This window comes from Puma concolor, chromosome D1, assembly GCF_028749965.1.
Source record: "Puma concolor isolate L17-30 chromosome D1, mPumCon1.1.hap2, whole genome shotgun sequence".
Classification (NCBI taxonomy): Eukaryota; Metazoa; Chordata; class Mammalia; order Carnivora; family Felidae; genus Puma; species Puma concolor.
In genome coordinates, this window is record NC_141676.1 from 79,996,367 (window position 1) to 80,014,017 (window position 17,651).

Genomic DNA, 17,651 nt, shown 5'->3' on the forward strand with positions numbered 1-17,651 from the left:
ATGACAACAAATTGGACAACCTGGCAGAAATAGGTAAATTCCTAGACACCCACACACTACCAAAACTTAAACGGGAAAAAGTAGAAAATTTGAATAGTCTCATAACCAGTGAAGAAATTGAATCACTTATCAAAAATATCTCCCAACAAATAAGAAGCCCTGGGCCAGATGGGTTCCCAGGGGAATTCTACCAGACAATTAAAGCAGAGTTAATACCTATTCTTCTCAAGCTGTTCCAAAAAAATAGAAACGGAAGAAAAGCTTCCAGACTCAATCTATGAAACCAGCATTACTTTGATTCCCAAACTGGACAGAGACCTCACTAAAAAGGATAATTATGGGCCGATATCCCTGATGAACATGGATGCAAAAATTCTCAACAAGATACTACCATATCAAATTCAATAGTATATTAAAAGAATTATTCACCATAATCAAGTGAGATTCATCCCAGGGCTGCAGGGCTGGTTCAATATCCGCAAATCAACGTGATACATCCCATTAATAGAAGAAAGGATAAGAACCATATGATCCAGTCAATAGATGCAGAAAAAGCATTTGACAAAATACATAATGACAAAGGGGATTAATATTTCAAGAGACATGGCAATTATTAATGGCATGCACCTAATAAAATAGCATCAAAATACAGGAAACAAACTGAAAGAACTGCAAGGAGAAATAAATGAATCCACTATTGTAATTGGAAAACTAAGCACCCCTCTATCAGAAATGGAAATATCCAGGGGCGCCTGGGTGGCTCAGTCGTTAAGCGTCCGACTTCGGCTCAGGTCATGATCTCGCGGTCTGTGAGTTGGAGCCCCGCATAGGTCTCTGTGCTGACCGCTCAGAGCCTGGAGCCTGTTTCGGATTCTGTGTCTCCCTCTCTCTCTGACCCTGCCCCATTCATGTGCTGTCTCTCTCTGTCTCAAAAATAAATAAACGTTTAAAAAAAAAAAAAAGAGAGAAATGGAAATATCCAGCAGGCACAAAATCAGTAAGGATATAATTAAACACACCAGCATCAATCAACCGGAAATCATGGATATCTATAAACTACTTCATTCAACATAAGATTACATATTCTTCTCAACTTGCATTGAACATTCACCATGATAGACACATTCTGTGCCATAAAAACACTTTAAAATTAAAAGAATAGAAATTATATGATGTCTGCTGTCAGACCACAATAAAGTCAAACTAGAAAACAGAATGATAAATACAAAATCTCAAAACACTTGGAGATACATCAACACACTTAAAAAAATATATTTATTTATTTTGAGAGGGAGGGAGAGAGAGAGAGAGAGAGAGAGGGAGAGAGCAAGCAAGGGAGGGGCAGAGAGAGGGAGAGAAAGAGAATCCCAAGCAGGCTCCATACTTTCAGTGCAGAGACCGATGTAGGACTCAAACACACTAAGTGTGAGATCATGACCTGAGCCAAAATCAAGAATCAGCCGCTTAACCAACTGAGCCACCCAGGCTCCCTAAACCAACACACTTCTTAATAAGTTAAAGAAAGAATCTCAAGAGAAATACTTTGAACTGAATAAAAATGGAAATACAACTTACCAAGATTCATGAGATGTAGTGAAAGCAGAGTTTAGAGGGAGATTCATGGCATCAGAAGCCATAACTAAAAAGTTAGAGGTAAAAAAAAAATCATCTAAGCTCTCATTTTGTGAATCTAAATGAAGAGAAAGTTAAGTCCAAAGTAAACAGAGCAATAGGAATAAAAACTAGAGCAGATATTAATGAAATTGAAAGCAGTAATCAATAGAGAATATCAAGAAAACCAAAAGCTGTTTTTCTTTTTAAATAATCAATAGAATCAATAGGTCTCTAGCCATGCTAAGAAAAAAAAGACATATTGTCAATATCAAAAAGAAGGGGATCACTACAAATCCCATAGACAACAAAAGGATGATTAAAGGAATATGATGAACTCTATGAAGTTAACTGAAGTGGACCAATTCCTTGAAAGACACAATTTGCCAAAACTGACATAAAAAAATAGCAATCTGAATCAGCCTATATCTGATTGAATAAATAATTAATAAGCTGCCAAAATAGAAAACACTGTGCCCACATGAATTCACTATTGAAGACTGCAGAATTTTAAGAAAATATACAAGTTCTATATAATCTCTTCCAGAGGACAAAAGCAGATTAAATACTTTCTAATTTATTCTATGAGGCTAGCATTACTTTAATAACAAAACCAAAACTTTACAAGAAAAAAAAAAAAATACTGGTCTTTCGACCAAGATTTCTTATAGGTGCAAAATTTCTTAACAAAATATTAGCAAATTGAATTCAATAATGCACAAAATGAATTTTACACAACAACCAAGTGGGCAAGATTGGCTCAACATTTTAAAATTAACATAATCACATCAACAGACAAAAGTAGAATCATATGATCAATAGATGCAGAACAAAAAAAAACCCTTTTGACAAAAATCCAATATCCATTTATGGTAAAAAAAAGCAAAAATCTCAGAAAACTAGGAATAGAGGGAAACTTCTTAAATTTGATAAATAACACGTGAAAAACTTCTATCTAATATCATATATCTTGATGAGAAACTCAAAAATTTCCATTGAATATCAGGGACAGGGAAAGGATATCCCCTTTCACCAGTGCCCTTAAACACTGTACTGGTAGTCCTAGGTACTACAGTAAGAAAAGGAAAGAAAAGCTATGTAGTTTGGGAAGAAGAATTAAAACTCTTTGTTCACATATGACATGATCATTTATGTTGAAAATCTGAAAGAATAACAAAAACTCCTTATACTAATAAGCAATTATAGCAAAGTTGCAGATGCAAGGCTAATATACAAAACTCAATCAGTTTCCTATATATCTGCAATGAACAACTGGAATTTGAAATTAAAATCACAATACTGTTTAAATTTTTATCCCCCCCAATGAAACACTTCATTATAAATCTAACAAAATATAAGTAAGATCTATATAAGACAACTACAAGCTATGATGAAAGATAACAATTAAGAACTAAATACGTGGAGAGATGTTCCACATTCATTGATGGGAAAACACAGTATCAACAAGTATTAATTCTTCCCAAATTAATCTATGGATTCAATGCAATCCCAGTAAAAATCTTAGTGAGTTGTTTTGTGGATATCAACAAACTGAGTCTAGAGCTTATGTGGAGAGGTAAAAGTGTCAGAATAGCCAATTCAGTATTGAAGGAGAAGAACAAAGTTGTAGGACTGAGACTACCCAACATTAAACAATGAAACCACAGTAATCAGACAGTGTGGTACCAGTGAAGAATTAGATGGATACAAAGGGAACAGAATAGAGAGCCCAGAAACAGATCCATATAATCAACCTGTGTTGGACAAAGGGGCAAAGGCAATATAACGGGCCAAGATTATCTTTTTAACAAATAGCACAGGAACAACTGGACATCCATGTGCTTAAAAAAAGAAAAAAAATGAGGGCGCCTGTGTGTCCTGGTTAAGCGTCCAACTTTCTATTTCAGCTCAGGTCATAATCTCACAGTCGTGAGCCTGAGCCCCAATTTGGGTTCCATGCTGGATGTGGGGTCTGCTTAAGATTCTTTCTCTCCTTTTTTTTCTGCCCCCCATCAAAAAATAAAATAAATAACTTAAAATAGATAATAAACCTAAATGTAAACTATAAGCCCATAGAAGATAACCTAGGAGAAAACCTAGATATCCTTGGATATGATGATGACTTTTTAGTTACAATAAAAAAGGGATAATCAATGAAAGAAATACTTGATAAATGAGACTTTATTAAAATTAAAAACTTCTGCTCTACAAAGGACAATGACACCAGAATGAGAACATATGCATAGACTAGGAGAAATATTTTCAAAAGATATAGGATGAAGGACTGTATCCAAAATATATATGAAAAACACTTAAGACTCGACACAAGGAAATGAAAAACCCAATTAACAAATGGACCATAGATCTGAAGAGACACTTTGCTAAAGAAGATATACAAATGGCAAGCATATGAAAATATATTGAACATCATATGTCATTAAGGAATTACAAATTAGAACAATGAGCTACCACTACACATTTATTACAACACATAAAATCCAAAAACAGGGCCAAATGCTGATAAGGATGTAGAGGCGCAAGAACTCTCATTGTTGGAAGTAATTGAAAATCATACAGCCACTTGGAAGAGAGTTTGGCAGTTTCTTACAAACCTAAACTTGCTTTAATCATACAATTTAGCAATCACTCTTTGTATTTACCAAATAAATTGAAAACCTGTGTCCACATAAAATTTTCATATGGATGTTCATAAAAGCTTGGAATCAACCAAGATGTCTTTCAGTAGACAGTAGATAAAAACTGTGGTATATCCAGATAATAGAATATTATTCTGTGCTTAAAAAAAAAAAAAATCAAGCCCTAAAGAAAACAAGAAGAACCATAGATGTATATTACTGAGTGAAAAAAGCCAATCTGAAAAGACTATACGCTGTGTGATTCTAACAATATGACATTCTGGAAAAGGCAAAACTATGGATGCAGTAAAACAATTTCTTGTCACCAGGGGTTCAGGGAGGGAATGATGGGTACACAGATCTCAGCATTTTTAGGGAACTAAAAGTTATATGATATTACAATGGTGTATACAAGTTATTATACATTTGTTAAAAGCCATAGAATATAAAACACCAAAGGTGAATCCTTTGTGATTCATGAAAAGAAAATTGACCCAGAAAGTTAGAGAGAGAGAGAGAGAGAGAAGTAAAGTAAACAGGGCATCAGAAAGGAAGAGTAACATGGGAAAAAGGAGAAACATGGCTGCATACAATAAACTATCATGCTCCTTAGGAGTTTTATAAATTCTATTTGATAATTGAAACATAAGTTATAACACTAGCTGGTGTTCAAGACAATGATCTTGAACAATGGGGAAGATAAAGTAACCAAATGAAGTAAGATTTCTATATTTCAGTGAAGGTGGTAATTTGTCAGTCAATTAATGATGATAATCTGTAAATATTTTTGCAAAATCCCTTGCAATTGCTAGAAAAGCTATGCCATGTGATTTAAAAAACTATTAAAAAGGCATTATTAAATAAAAGATTTGAATAACCAAAGAGAGAAAAATCAAGAAACAAGAACTAGAGAAAATGGAAGATAATAAAATAATACACATAATTTTAACATATCAATAAATCCTGTAAGTCTAAACTGTCTAAATATACCCATCAAAAGGCAGAGAAGATAGGCAGAATGTGGGGGAAAAAAAAAAGCAGCCCACTATATGTTTATATGTTGTTTACAAGAAATTCACTTAAAATACAATTTTGTAAATGGGTTAAAGAGATAAAAAAAATCCTAATCATTAATATATAAAAAATAATAAAAAACAAAAAACAAACAAGAAAAAAGGACATCAGAGCTAAGAATATTATTACCACAAAGAATGGCATTTATGCAATGATTTTTAAAGTCAATATACTAAGAAGACCTAATAATCCTAAAGGTAACAAAATGTAACAAACAAAAGCCTCAAAATGCATGAAGCAAACACAGAGCTGAAAGGAGAACTAGAAAAATTGACAATTTTAGTTCAGGACTTAAATGTCCACATCTCAACAACTAATAAGATTACTAGGTAAAAATAAGTAAGTGTATAAATCTCAAAAATGCAAACAAGACATAATTAACTAATGTAGAACTCTCAGCCTAACAGCTGAGTATATTTCTTGCAAGCATGCATGAAATAATCCTTAAAAATTCTGAGCCACAAAATGAAACTTAAATTGAAAATATTTGAAATCATGCAGAAACTGTATCTTAATAAAACTGAAACGAAATCAGTAACATTAGAAATAAGGAAAATTCTCTAATAATTGAAGTCATTCCTCAAGACGAGAGTAAGGAGAGCAAAAATAAACTGAAAGTAAACAGAAGGAAGGAAAATAACAAATAGCATAGACCATGTAATTGAAAATGGGAAAATAGAGAAAAATCAGAAAACAAAAAAGCTGGCTGTTTAAAAAAAATAGAAAAAGTAATAAGCCTTTGCAAGACTGACAAAAATTTTAGAGTAGACACAATCACCAATATTAGGAATTAAAAATAGGCTATTACTACAGATCCTGTAGCCACTTATTAAAAGGATAATAAATAGTATAAACATGTTTATGTTTCTAAATTCAACAATTTAGAATAAACCAACTTCTTAAAAACAACACACTATTAAAACTGAACCAAGATGAAATAATCAGAATCATCCTGTAACAATTAAAATAATTGAATTTGTAATTAAAACATTCCTGAAAAAGAAATATCCAGGCCCAGATGGTTTCACTGGAGGTCCCTGCCAAATATTTTAAAAGAATGAACTCCAATTTTATAAAATCTTTTCCAGGGAATAGAAAGAAAACATCCCAATGAATTTTATGAAAACAATTATCCTGATACGAAAATCAGAGACCATACAAAAAATAAAATTATAAATGAAAATATCACATGAATTTACAAAATTAATCCTTATATTCTTACACTTCTCCAAAACAAAGAAATATTAGAAAACAAGTTACAATAATGTATACACATATTTTTGTAATTTTTAAAGGTTTATTTATTTTTGAGAGAGAGTGAGACAGAGCGTGAGCAGGGGAGGAGCAGAGAAAGAGGGAGACACAGAATCTGAAGCAGACTCTAGGCTCTGAGCTTTCAGCAGTCAGCACAGAACCCCATGCTGGGCTCGAACCCATGAACCATAAGATCATGACCTGCGCTGAAATTGGATGCTCAACTGACTGAACCACCCAGATGCCCCAATGTATACATATTTTTGTTTAAAAAACATTCCATGACCAAGTGAGGTTTATTGCAGAGATGCAAGTTTGTATTGATATTTGAATACCAATGAATGCAATCTACTATATTAGCAGGTTAAATGGAAAAAAAGCACATTATCATATCAATCGGTACAGGAAAACATCTGACAGAATCCAACACTCATGAATGAGAACACTCTTGGCAAGGTCAGAATAGGAGAGAACTATCTGAACTTGAAGGTGAGCATTTTCAAAAAATTCTCCAGCTAGCAACATTCTGTGGATGGTAAAAACACATTGCTTCACTTCAAAATCTGGAACAAGGCCAGATGTCCATTTACGTTCAACAAAGTAGTAGAAATTCTAGCCACTGTAGTAAGACAAGGCATATATATTGGTAATAAAACTGTCCCTATATGTAATTGTCATGATAATCTGTGAAAAAAGTCCATAAGAATCTAGAATAAAAAAAAAAAAATCAGACATAAGTGAATTCAGTTATGCTGTAAAATACATGATCAACCATAAAAATCACTATCTGTAATTTTTTATACCAACAATGAAATTGTAGAAATGAAAATAAAAATATGATTTACAGTCACTCCAAAAAGTGAAATACTAACAAAACATATAACGTATATACTTAAAAAAATGTATGACTTGGATGCTGAATTTTATAAAATGTTGATGAAAGAAATCAAACACCAAAATAAATGGATACATGGTGTTCATCGATTGGAAGACTGAATAAAGTAAAGAGGTCAATTCTCTTTATTGATTTATAGGCCCACCGAAATTCCCATTAAAATCCCAACAGGGTTTTTGTGGACATACACAAGTTTATTTTAAATTTATATGAATTGCACAGGACCTATAATAGCTTTAAAAAAAAATTGACAAAGTAGCATAAAGGGGGAGTGATCCCTTCGCCCAATTTACCCTTTATTAAATTCCTACAGTAATCAAGAATGTATGACTTTGATGGAAGGACAGACACATAATTCAATGGAACAAATAGAGGACACAGAAATAGACCCACACAAATATGTTCAAGTAATTTTACAAATGTGCAAAAGCAAGTCAATGTAGAAATAATAGTCTTTTCAACAAACGGTGCTGGAACAATTGGTAATGCATGTGTACTAGTACTGACAACACTGATTCTATCTTTGGCCCTCCATCTTGTTCTTCCCTCTGGTACACAGATGGCGCCACTTTAGATAACTACCTTGTGACTCTACCGTCTTGCCTCTGGCTCCCTAAAGCCTGGGGATTAAGGTCAGAATAGCTGCATAGAATGGATGGAGAGTAGGTGTGTAGTGCCCTGGATCATCTGGGGATGAGACAATTAGATAGAGATTAGATAGGAAATGTCTGAAACCTGTATGGGGAAGCAAAAGGGCTGAGAAGAGGTGGTCACTTGGGCGTTGACTGTATGATACTCAGGAAGATGGTATTATGGTAAATGAGTTTGAGATATCAAAAATGGCCTCAGTCACTGCTCAACCTGCCTTGTGACAAAGATTATATACTTACAGGCATGGGTGAGAATCATAGGTTCTTAATTTGATTGATTGGATAAATGCTAGCATTAAGATAACCTGGCCTAACAAAGGGGATGTTCCCACCCCTCTATTATGCTGGAACTTTTTGGAAGAACTATAATTATATGCAAATTGGAAATGAAATGTGCCATTTACACCTAGTATTTTAGAGACCCAGATGAAGAATTATTTTCCTTTCGTATGAAAGACTGCATTTTACAGTCAGGCCCTGGGGCATGGTATACTACTTTAGTATCTGTTCTATCCCCTATAGCTAATCAACTCATTGCTATCATAGCTGTTACGGTGGCTGACTTAGAACTGAAAGAGTTTGTCATAAGGGATGTAAGTAGAGAAATAGGAAAAACAAAGGATGCTGCAGATGATAAAATGGTGGAAAGTTGGCCCATCAAGTTCTCTCAAAAATTGTGCCAAGATGTATTATCTGGGACCCTGACAGTCTTGCTGTAATGCCCGAAGCTCGAGAGACCCCAAAGAACGAACCACCAGAGTCCAGAGTCAAAGCCAAGCGGCAAGGGCCATTTATTTCAGGTTCCAACCTGGACCTCCGTGCATTCACGAACAGTGATGCTCCGAGGTCCCGAGGGGAGTTTGCGCAGGCTTTTTATAGGCCGAGGTAAACAGTTTGGGGGATTTCCAGTCAGCGGGGGAGTTGATTGGTTGACATTAAGCTGGGGGATGCGGGTAATGCACCAATTGGGCAGGAGTTCGTGGGCGCGCCAAGCAATTGTACAGAAGTGGAACAAGCTGATTAAGTTTCAATTTTCTTAGGCTTCTCATTCCCCCCTTTTTCAAGTACCCGAGGAGCCAATCTTGGGTCCTACAGTGTTAGCTAATCAAGCTCGTTTTCCGTGTCCAGGGGCTGATACTGCGGCCTAAGGACCATAACCTGAATGGTGTTTAGTCTATCTCTGACAAAATTCATTATTTTGTTAATTATAATGGGGCCGACGGTAAAAAGGAGAAGGAGGCATAGTAGGGGACCTAAAAGGGGAAGGAGGTAGGGAAGAAACCCATGGAGCCCTGACCAAAGTGGGTTTTCGGCTAGTTCTTTTTGTCAGCGCGCGAGGTCCTCCCGGAGCTGTTTAATTTTGGTCCGAACTATTCCTGATTTGTTGGCATAGAAACAACATTTTTCTTGAAGGGCTAAACAGATGCCACCTTGTTCTGCGGTTAGTAGGTTTAAACCCCTTCTATTTTGTAACACTACTTCTGCTAGGGAATCTAGCTGGGCTTGCAGATCTTGGATTGTCCTTGACAAGGCTTGGACATCATCAATTAGTTGATGGGAGAGTCGCAGATAGGAGTGTATAGAGACTCCTAACCCTGCTGTCCCAGTAGTTACTGCACCTGTAATTCCTAGACCCGCTAGGAGGGAGATTACAGCCACAGCTTGCTTGGATCTGCCAGTTACAAAGTCCAGACTAGGGATGGGCATGGGGGTCTTCCCTGCAACCAGGTCAGTATCTGGTAACAGAGTGGCCAGGACACATATTCCAGTCCAATTATGGGGGAGGTAGGTGTAGGCTAGGTTATTCCCGCAGACGAATACAGTGGTGTTAGTACTGCATAGGGAGGAGCTGATAGTGATGTACTGGTGGCATTGGGCAAGGGACGTGATTCCTACATCTATGCTGTTGTTCTGAGAGGTAAGGTTACTTATGAAGCAAGATGCGTTGAACGTACTAATGAAATGAACGGGGAAGGGTTCAGGTAGGGAAGAGGGGAAGCAGTCATTGGTTATGCTAATATTAACTATGGTGGGGATGGCGATGGGTCGGGGAGCTTGTTGGGGTAGGCACAGCCAGCAATCTTGGGCTAAAATTTGGTTAGAGGTGTTTAAGAGTGAGAAGGTGGTTTCTAGGATAGACATTGTCTGAGGGTCTAACTCGTAAGGGCTGGGCCTAGGGAGAACTAGGGGGTGGTAGTTAAGCTGTGGATAACATATGTTTCATGAGGTCTTTAAGTTTCTTTTGCATTTCAATTTGTCTAACAGCGTCTTGGGGCCCTCCACCGTCTGACACATGTATGGGGGCTCGAGGGTTCCAGCAGACGGCGGCTCCAACTGAGCCACGGCAGCCAGCCAGGATTTGCTTATTGTCATCACTGGCTATGGCTGCTCTGGTACTTTGTAGGATGGCCGTAAAGTAGGTAGTAGCGTTATCTGGCCCTATACATTGCTGATAGGAGTCATAACAAGAACTGTGTATCAACTCCTGGAAAGTTTTGCAAGGGCATTCTGTCATGGGGGGTAGGGGCTCGGGTTTGTTAACACATAACCACTGCTGCTTTTCGAATCCTGTGCTGCCATAAGTCTGGGTGAGGTAAGCGATTGTGGTCCCACAATCTTGGGTTTGGGTGTAATGCTGCTGTAGACCCCCTCGTCCTACGGAGCCAGCTACTATCCTTTTACTATGTGGCAGAGCAATGGTGGTAACTATGCCACCTTTGCAATCACAGGGCCTTCCATATAGGGCTTGTAGCAATGCCTGTTTATCAACGGGGGCATTCAGTCCCCCCTTTAGGGGTTTGAAGTTTAGGGCTAGCAGGATAATGATCATTATCTTGATCATGTTTAGGGAGAGTACAGTGCAAGGTTAGTTTGAGGGGGTTGTTCTTACTCTGGTCTACAGTCCAAGCAGTTTTTTTGTCAGTGTGTCCCACGAGGTCAGACAGCGGGTCGGCAGGTTTAACGTGGGTGTGGTGAATCCAGGTAGGGATGTTATCTACCTTGATGGCGGTGGGAGTTGTCAGGATGATCTGGTAAGGTCCTTTCCATCTGGGTTCGAGGTTTTCTTGTCGGTGTCGCTTGACCAGGACCCAGTCTCCCTGGCGGTACTGATGAGGTGTGGATGGGGGTCCCGTCTCATACAGTTCTCTTAGTTTAGGCCACACGGCCTCATGAACTCACTGTAGGGCCCTGAGGAAAGATAAAAGGCTGTTATCTTGATCTAATTGAATGAGGTTTGACTTAAGGTTAGGTATGATAGGTGTGGGTCTGCCAAACATGATTTCATAGGGTGTAAGGCCCAATTTGTATGGGGAATTGCGAACCCTGTACAGAGCGTAGGGGAGTAGTTCTACCCAATTAGCGTCAGTCTCCATAGTCAACTTAGTAAGGGTCTCTTTTAATGTTCTATTCATTCTTTCTACTTGTCCTGAGCTTTGGGGCCAGTAGGCACAATGTAATTTCCAATCTACCCCAAGTACGGAAGCCAGTCCCTGACTTACCTTAGAGACGAATGCAGGTCCATTGTCTGACCCTATCATTACTGGAAAACCATACCTGGGCAGGATTTCTTCTAGGATCTTTTTGGCTACAATCTGCGCCATTTCCTTCTTGGTTGGGAAGGCTTCAGTCCATCCTGAAAAGGTGTCTATGAACACTAGTAAGTATTTATAGCCGTATTTGCCGGGCTTTACCTTGGTGAAGTCCACTTCCCAGTGGGATCCTGGTAGGGTTCCTCTTTCACGGTGGCCTTGGGCTGTAGCGTGTGGGTGTGCATTCTGGAGTCGACATGCAGAACAGGCTGTCACAACCCTTTCTGTCTGGTCAGAGATGTTTCTTAATACCAGTATGGATTGTCTGATGAGATCTTGAAGTCTTCGGGGCCCCAAGTGGGTAGAGTGGTGTATTTTTGTCAGGATTGCGTGGCCCAATTTTTCGGGAAGGATAAGGCGGTCTCTGGAGTCCCTCCACCATCCATCTGTAACTCGGGTCATTGGGAGCTTGCGCATCCAGATAAGATCATCTTCTGAGTATTCAGGCTGTGGGGGTAAATCTCGGGGCCCTGGGTCTGGTAGCTGCACAGGTAATACTGGGATGGGTTTTTGCGCTACCTGGTGTGCAGTTTGGTCAGCTAGGTTATTTCCTTGAGAGATTGGATCAGTTATTTTTTGGTGACCCGGGCAATGTACTATGGCCAGTTTCTTAGGGGCCCAAATAGCGACCAATAGGGCCAGAATTTCATCTCTATTTTTGATATCTTTGCCATCAGCGGTGAGTAGTCCCCTCTCATGGTTTATTGCCCCATGTATATGGGCTGTGGCAAAGACATACCGGCTGTCTGTATATACAGTCACTTTGCGGTCCCGCCCTATTTTTAATGCTTGTGTCAAGGCAATCAGTTCTGCCCTTTGGGCAGAAGTTCCAGCGGGGCGACTGGTGGGGCAGCTGCTGCGGGCAGGGCCTGGGGTGCGAGGGGAGGGGGATGATAGGGTGGAGGGTCCAGGGATAGTAGGTCCTGACTATCGGGCAATATGGGATTTAGGGGCGCTGAGGGGGTTCACGGCTTGGTTGGGTCAGTGGAGCAGGCCGCGAGAATCTTACAGGACCCTGAGGAAAGGAAGGGAGACATCCAGGTTGGAGGGTTTTCAACAAGATCCTGCCAGACGAGGATATAGGGAGCCTGGTCTGGGTGGCCTTCCTTTCCTGGCAGGAGGGTTTTGGCCTTGACCTTAGAAACTATAGGCAAACAAAAAGTGCCCTCGGTAGGCCAGCCCACCCCAAAAGTGGGCCACTCAGACCGGCAGAAAGTGATAAGTCTCGACCGGCGGATGTCCAGGCTTAGGTTTTGGCCTCTAGTCTGGACATGCCTGAAATTAGCCAGAAGAAGGGAGAGAGGTTCTGTCCCATAGTCTGTATAGGAAGAAATAGATGGGTCAAGTTAGTTTATGTTCCGGGAGTGAGCCGGATATACCTGCAGAGGAGAGGAGACAAGTTAAATCGCAAGCGCGGCGGCAAACAGAAAGTGCCTTGGTGAAGAGACCAGATACAGAATGGGTGTCTGTAACCCGAACAAAGAGTTCCGATGGGCCAAAATGGTGCCCCAGACGGGTGCCAGAGGACGTCTCCTACTGGTTCCCACTGACTGCCCTATAGCGCGTCCGCCAGGGCTGTGTCAGTCTCTGATACGGATCCCGCGCGGGAGAGCCAGAAACAAACAGACAAACAGAAACGGACAGAGCCGGCTCACTTACCGATTGGTCTCAGAAATGACCCGTTGACTTGAGGTCTGGTGGGTTTGGGGGTATCCTGGACGAGCCCCCAAATGTAACGCCGGAAGCTCGAAAGACCCCAAAGAACGAACCACCAGAGTCCAGAGTCAAAGCCAAGCGGCAAGGGCCATTTATTTCAGGTTCCAACCTGGACCTCCGTGCATTCACGAACAGTGATGCTCCGAGGTCCCGAGGGGAGTTTGCGCAGGCTTTTTATAGGCCGAGGTAAACAGTTTGGGGGATTTCCAGTCAGCGGGGAGTTGATTGGTTGACATTAAGCTGGAGGGTACGGGTAATGCACCGATTGGGCAGGAGTTCGCGGGCGCGCCAAGCAATTGTACAGAAGCGGAACAAGCTGGTTAGGTTTCAGTTTCCCGTAATTCAAGCATTGTACAGAAGCGGAACAAGCTGATTAAGTTTCAGTTTTCTTCGGCTTCTCATTGCTAAACTTATGGAAGGCAATGCCTAAGGGAAAAATACTTTAATCCCTTGAAAGAAGGCTCAAAAAATCAAAATGTATCACCCAGTCCCCCTAATGGAAGAACTTCAGGGATGGATACTGGCTACCCCTAGAGACTCAGGGTTAGGTCAACATTACCCTCTATTGTGTGCAATAGGGAGCAACTGGAGGCTCCATGTTGACTTAACCATTTATTGGTCTCTAACAAACAGACTGTATTAGCTGTAACAGACACTGGAGCTGAATGCACTTACCTATGGAAACCCCTCAAAATTTCAGCAAGATATAGAGGTTATTGATGGTTATAGGGAACAATTTATCAATGTCAGACAAAATAGTCTCTCCTACGGATCAGTAGGCTTCCTCTCTACTGTTTTCAAGTGCATGTTTTCCCCATTTCTGAATATATTTTGGGTATAGATGTTCTATAGGATCTGGATCTAACTACAATGACAGGTGAGTTCAGGTTGCACATCCAAGTAGTGAAACCCATTGCTATGGATAATGCAAAATGAGAACCTATACAGCTATTGTTCCTGGAGAGTAAAAAAAAAAAAAAAAAAAAGCAAATAATATGAACTACCTGGCGGGCATAATGAGATTACCATTACCATTAAAGAATTAGAAAAGGTGGGGGTAATTAGGCCTACTCAAATCTCATTCAGTAGTTCCTTGTGGCCTATAAAGAAATCTAACAGGACCTGGTGAGTGGCAATAGATTATAGGGAACTCAACAAAGTTACTCTGCCCATCCATACAGCAGTACTAAATATAGTCTGCTGATAGAAAGTCATGGCATCCATTAAGACACATTATTGTGTACTGGATCTATCAGCACTCCATCAGGACTTGAATCCTAAAACCAATTCATCTTCACATTGAATGAAAGACAATGGACCTTCCAGGCATTTCCCCAGGGGGATCTCCACAGTCCCTCAATTTGTCATGGGATGGTAGCCAGAGATTTGGAAAGATGGGTATTGTCAAAGGAGATGGGGTTTTATCATTATATGGGTGATATCATGTTAACCTGTGAAGATTTAACCTCCCTGTCTTAAGCAGCCATATTATTACAGGTTACTTAAGTCATGAGGATGGAAAGTAAACATCGACAAGATCCAAGGGCTGGGTCAGTCAGTAAAGATCCTTGGTGTCATCTGGTTAGGTAAGACAAAGGTGATGCCAGCAATGGTCACTGATAAATCCCAATCCCTACAATGGAAAAGGAACTATAGGCTTTTCGTGGTTTATTGGCTGACTGGAAAACTTTTTTCCCCCAATCTAACACATATATTAAGACTTTTAAATGCCTTGGTTAAGAAGGGAAGCTGATGGGATTGGGGAGCCAGTCACACAAGAGGCTATCTTAAAGATCAAAACAATAATCCAACAAATAAAGGCCCTGGTGGTGTTAATGCCAGACGTGAGAAGTGTATTAGCTGTAAGTTCATATCTAGAAGGGTTTGGTGGGGCTTGTGGCAATGACAAAAATGCAAAAATAATCGTAGTTATTTGCATAAGTTCAATAAGAAGCTGGTCCTCATGTAATGTCACCATTGAGAACATTGGTTACATTACCAAGGCTTTGACTAGAATGTCATATTTGAGAGAGACATGCATAGGCTCAGATATGACCAGACAACTTTATGGTATTAAGGTTGACTTTATGGAGCCAGTGCAGCCCCTTTGGAAAACAAATTGGCTAAGTACTTTGATTACAGGTGTAATCAAGCAGCCTGTGTCAGGCTCAGGACCTCAGGATATTTGGGGGACCCCAAGAAGAGTGGAAACAACCCAAATCTATCTCCGAGAACAGCAAATTACCCCCTCTCTGTGCCCCAGACATTGTTCAGATCACTGTTTCCATACTGTCTGCCCCCAGGTCGTTTGTCTGCCTTCTCTCTAGAGCAGCAGCATGCCATCTTGGCTAGATCCCAGTCAAGCCTACTGACCTCTAAATCTCCAGCCTTTAATCCCTGCTGCTTGCAAGAACTCACACAATTCAGCCCCTCTCATTTTATAAGCCAGTGGCTTGGGGGAAACTTTCTCCTTGTGCATTCCCCTGTGTGCTCTTCTCTCTCATGTCCTTTTCTGCCCTTTTTCTCTCCATAGCACTGGCAATCCATTTTTCCCCTAAACCACACCTCCACACTCTTTATCTTCTTCAATGTGGCCTCTTCCTTTAGTTGTGGAGTGCATTCTGACAATCCTCAAATTGATTTCTGGGGTATTTCGTCTTATTTATTATTATTATTATTATTATTATTATTTTAATTTAAAAACTGCCACACTGTGTAAGACCAGGTGAACAGGATGGAAAGACAAGTTACCTTGTCTTTGGACAAGGAGGACAAATAAGTAGTTGACAGACATGAGAGAGAGGTGTATGCAAGAAGGGTGGGAGACGGGAGTGTGGTTGTAATAGTACAAAGTGAGGAAGGTTTGTGATAATGGAGCTTTTCTAAATCATAACATTGACAGGATATGTAGGATAACAGGATATGCAGGATTTGTAGGATAACAAACCTACACAGGTGATGAAATATGTACAGTTAAACAGACACACAAATATACACATTAGTACAAGCAAAACTGGGGAAATTAGAACATTAATGATGGCTTACATTAGTATCAATATCCTAGTTGTGATACTGCATTATAATTTTTCAAGTTGTTGCCATTTGTAGGAATAGGGTACAATTTTTCAGAATCTTTTCATATTATTTCTTACAATTGCATGTGAATCCACAATTACCATAAAATACAAATAAGTATATAACTAATAGGATACAAAGATTCTCCTATGTCCAAAATGTAATACTATGAACCATTCTACTATAATGCCTAAAAAATCTAACAAACTGTCTTCTTAATAACATAATTTTGGCCAAAAAAAAGCAACAATCCTTAGGGTCATAAATTGATAAGGGAGGACAATAATGGGATACTACGCTGGTAGTGCTAGATAAATTTCTTAATTTCTTTAATACATTAAGAGTGTTTTTTTTGTTGTTGTTTTTGTTTTTGTTTTTTTTTAGCAGCCACAAAGTTAAAGGAATGAAAAGATTATAAAATATAAGAAGAAAATTGGAACTCTAACATAAAGCTGGAAGCCACAAATATGTCTACTATCATTATAAGAATAGGCTGAGATCAGTCCTCAAGGAAAAAAAAAATTAGACATTTAGTTTTTGTATCTTGGTTCCTCATGGTAATATGCGTCTTCTAAGAATTGCTAACTTTGGGTCTTTCCTCACATGTTTTTGGAATATATACTGCTTACATCATCTTTAAAACCTCAGGCTACTCTCACCTCACATTGGAGTTGTTCCGGTTTGTTAGAACTCAGGTATCAATAATAATAATAAGTAATTAATATTAATAATGATTGTTATTATTCTAAGCATCATAAGGACAGGCCATAAAAATTTAAAGAAAAAGTTTTAAATATAGTCTAAAGAAAGAAAGACTGCTTACAGAGAAACAATATTGGGACTTGAACTTCACAATAGTATCAAAACAGCCAGAAGATGAAATAATATCTTCAAAGTGCTGAGCAGAAAATAAATTTAAAGTTGAATAGGCATACACTATCATTTCAGACATACAAAAATTGAATAAGTTTATTCCTTAAATACAATTGAAAAGAATCAAACTGGGAATAGTAACTGTTCCAAATATACACATGAAGTATTAATGTCAAGGCTTTAAATGTATCAAACATTAAGCAAAAAAGAGAAACTACAAAAGCAATTTGGGTGTATTTGGTAAAGATGAAAAATACACCCTGGAATTAGTAACTTC

At 39.0% G+C, this 17,651-nt stretch overlaps 2 protein-coding genes across 2 annotated transcripts; both read right to left on the reverse strand.

The window, feature by feature from the left end:
• Positions 1–8,887: 8,887 nt before the first annotated feature.
• Positions 8,888–16,046, reverse strand: LOC112865784 (uncharacterized). Its single transcript, XM_086676430.1, has 5 exons — positions 15,992–16,046; positions 13,390–13,596; positions 12,895–13,028; positions 11,621–12,637; positions 8,888–11,309 (listed from the first exon to the last, which is right to left on the reverse strand). Exons 1-5 carry the CDS (start codon positions 16,044–16,046, stop codon positions 11,289–11,291), a joined length of 1,434 nt encoding a protein of 477 aa, XP_086532556.1. The 3' UTR covers positions 8,888–11,288.
• On the reverse strand, positions 9,447–10,262 carry LOC147576836 (syncytin-2-like). Its single transcript, XM_086676428.1, has one exon. It carries the CDS (start codon positions 10,260–10,262, stop codon positions 9,447–9,449), a length of 816 nt encoding a protein of 271 aa, XP_086532554.1.
• Positions 16,047–17,651: the final 1,605 nt, after the last annotated feature.

Coding starts and splice junctions, on each gene's coding strand:
- LOC147576836 (XM_086676428.1), bottom strand. CDS start 10,262: ATGTCTATCCTAGAAACCACCTTCTCACTCTTAAACACCTCTAACCAA.
- LOC112865784 (XM_086676430.1), bottom strand. CDS start 16,046: ATGCACTCCACAACTAAAGGAAGAGGCCACATTGAAGAAGATAAAGAG. Junction 12,638..12,894: donor CTGAGTGGCCCACTTTTGGG/GTGGGCTGGCCT, acceptor ATTGCCCGATAG/TCAGGACCTACTATCCCTGG. Junction 11,310..11,620: donor GACCTGCATTCGTCTCTAAG/GTAAGTCAGGGA, acceptor ATCTTTCCTCAG/GGCCCTACAGTGAGTTCATG.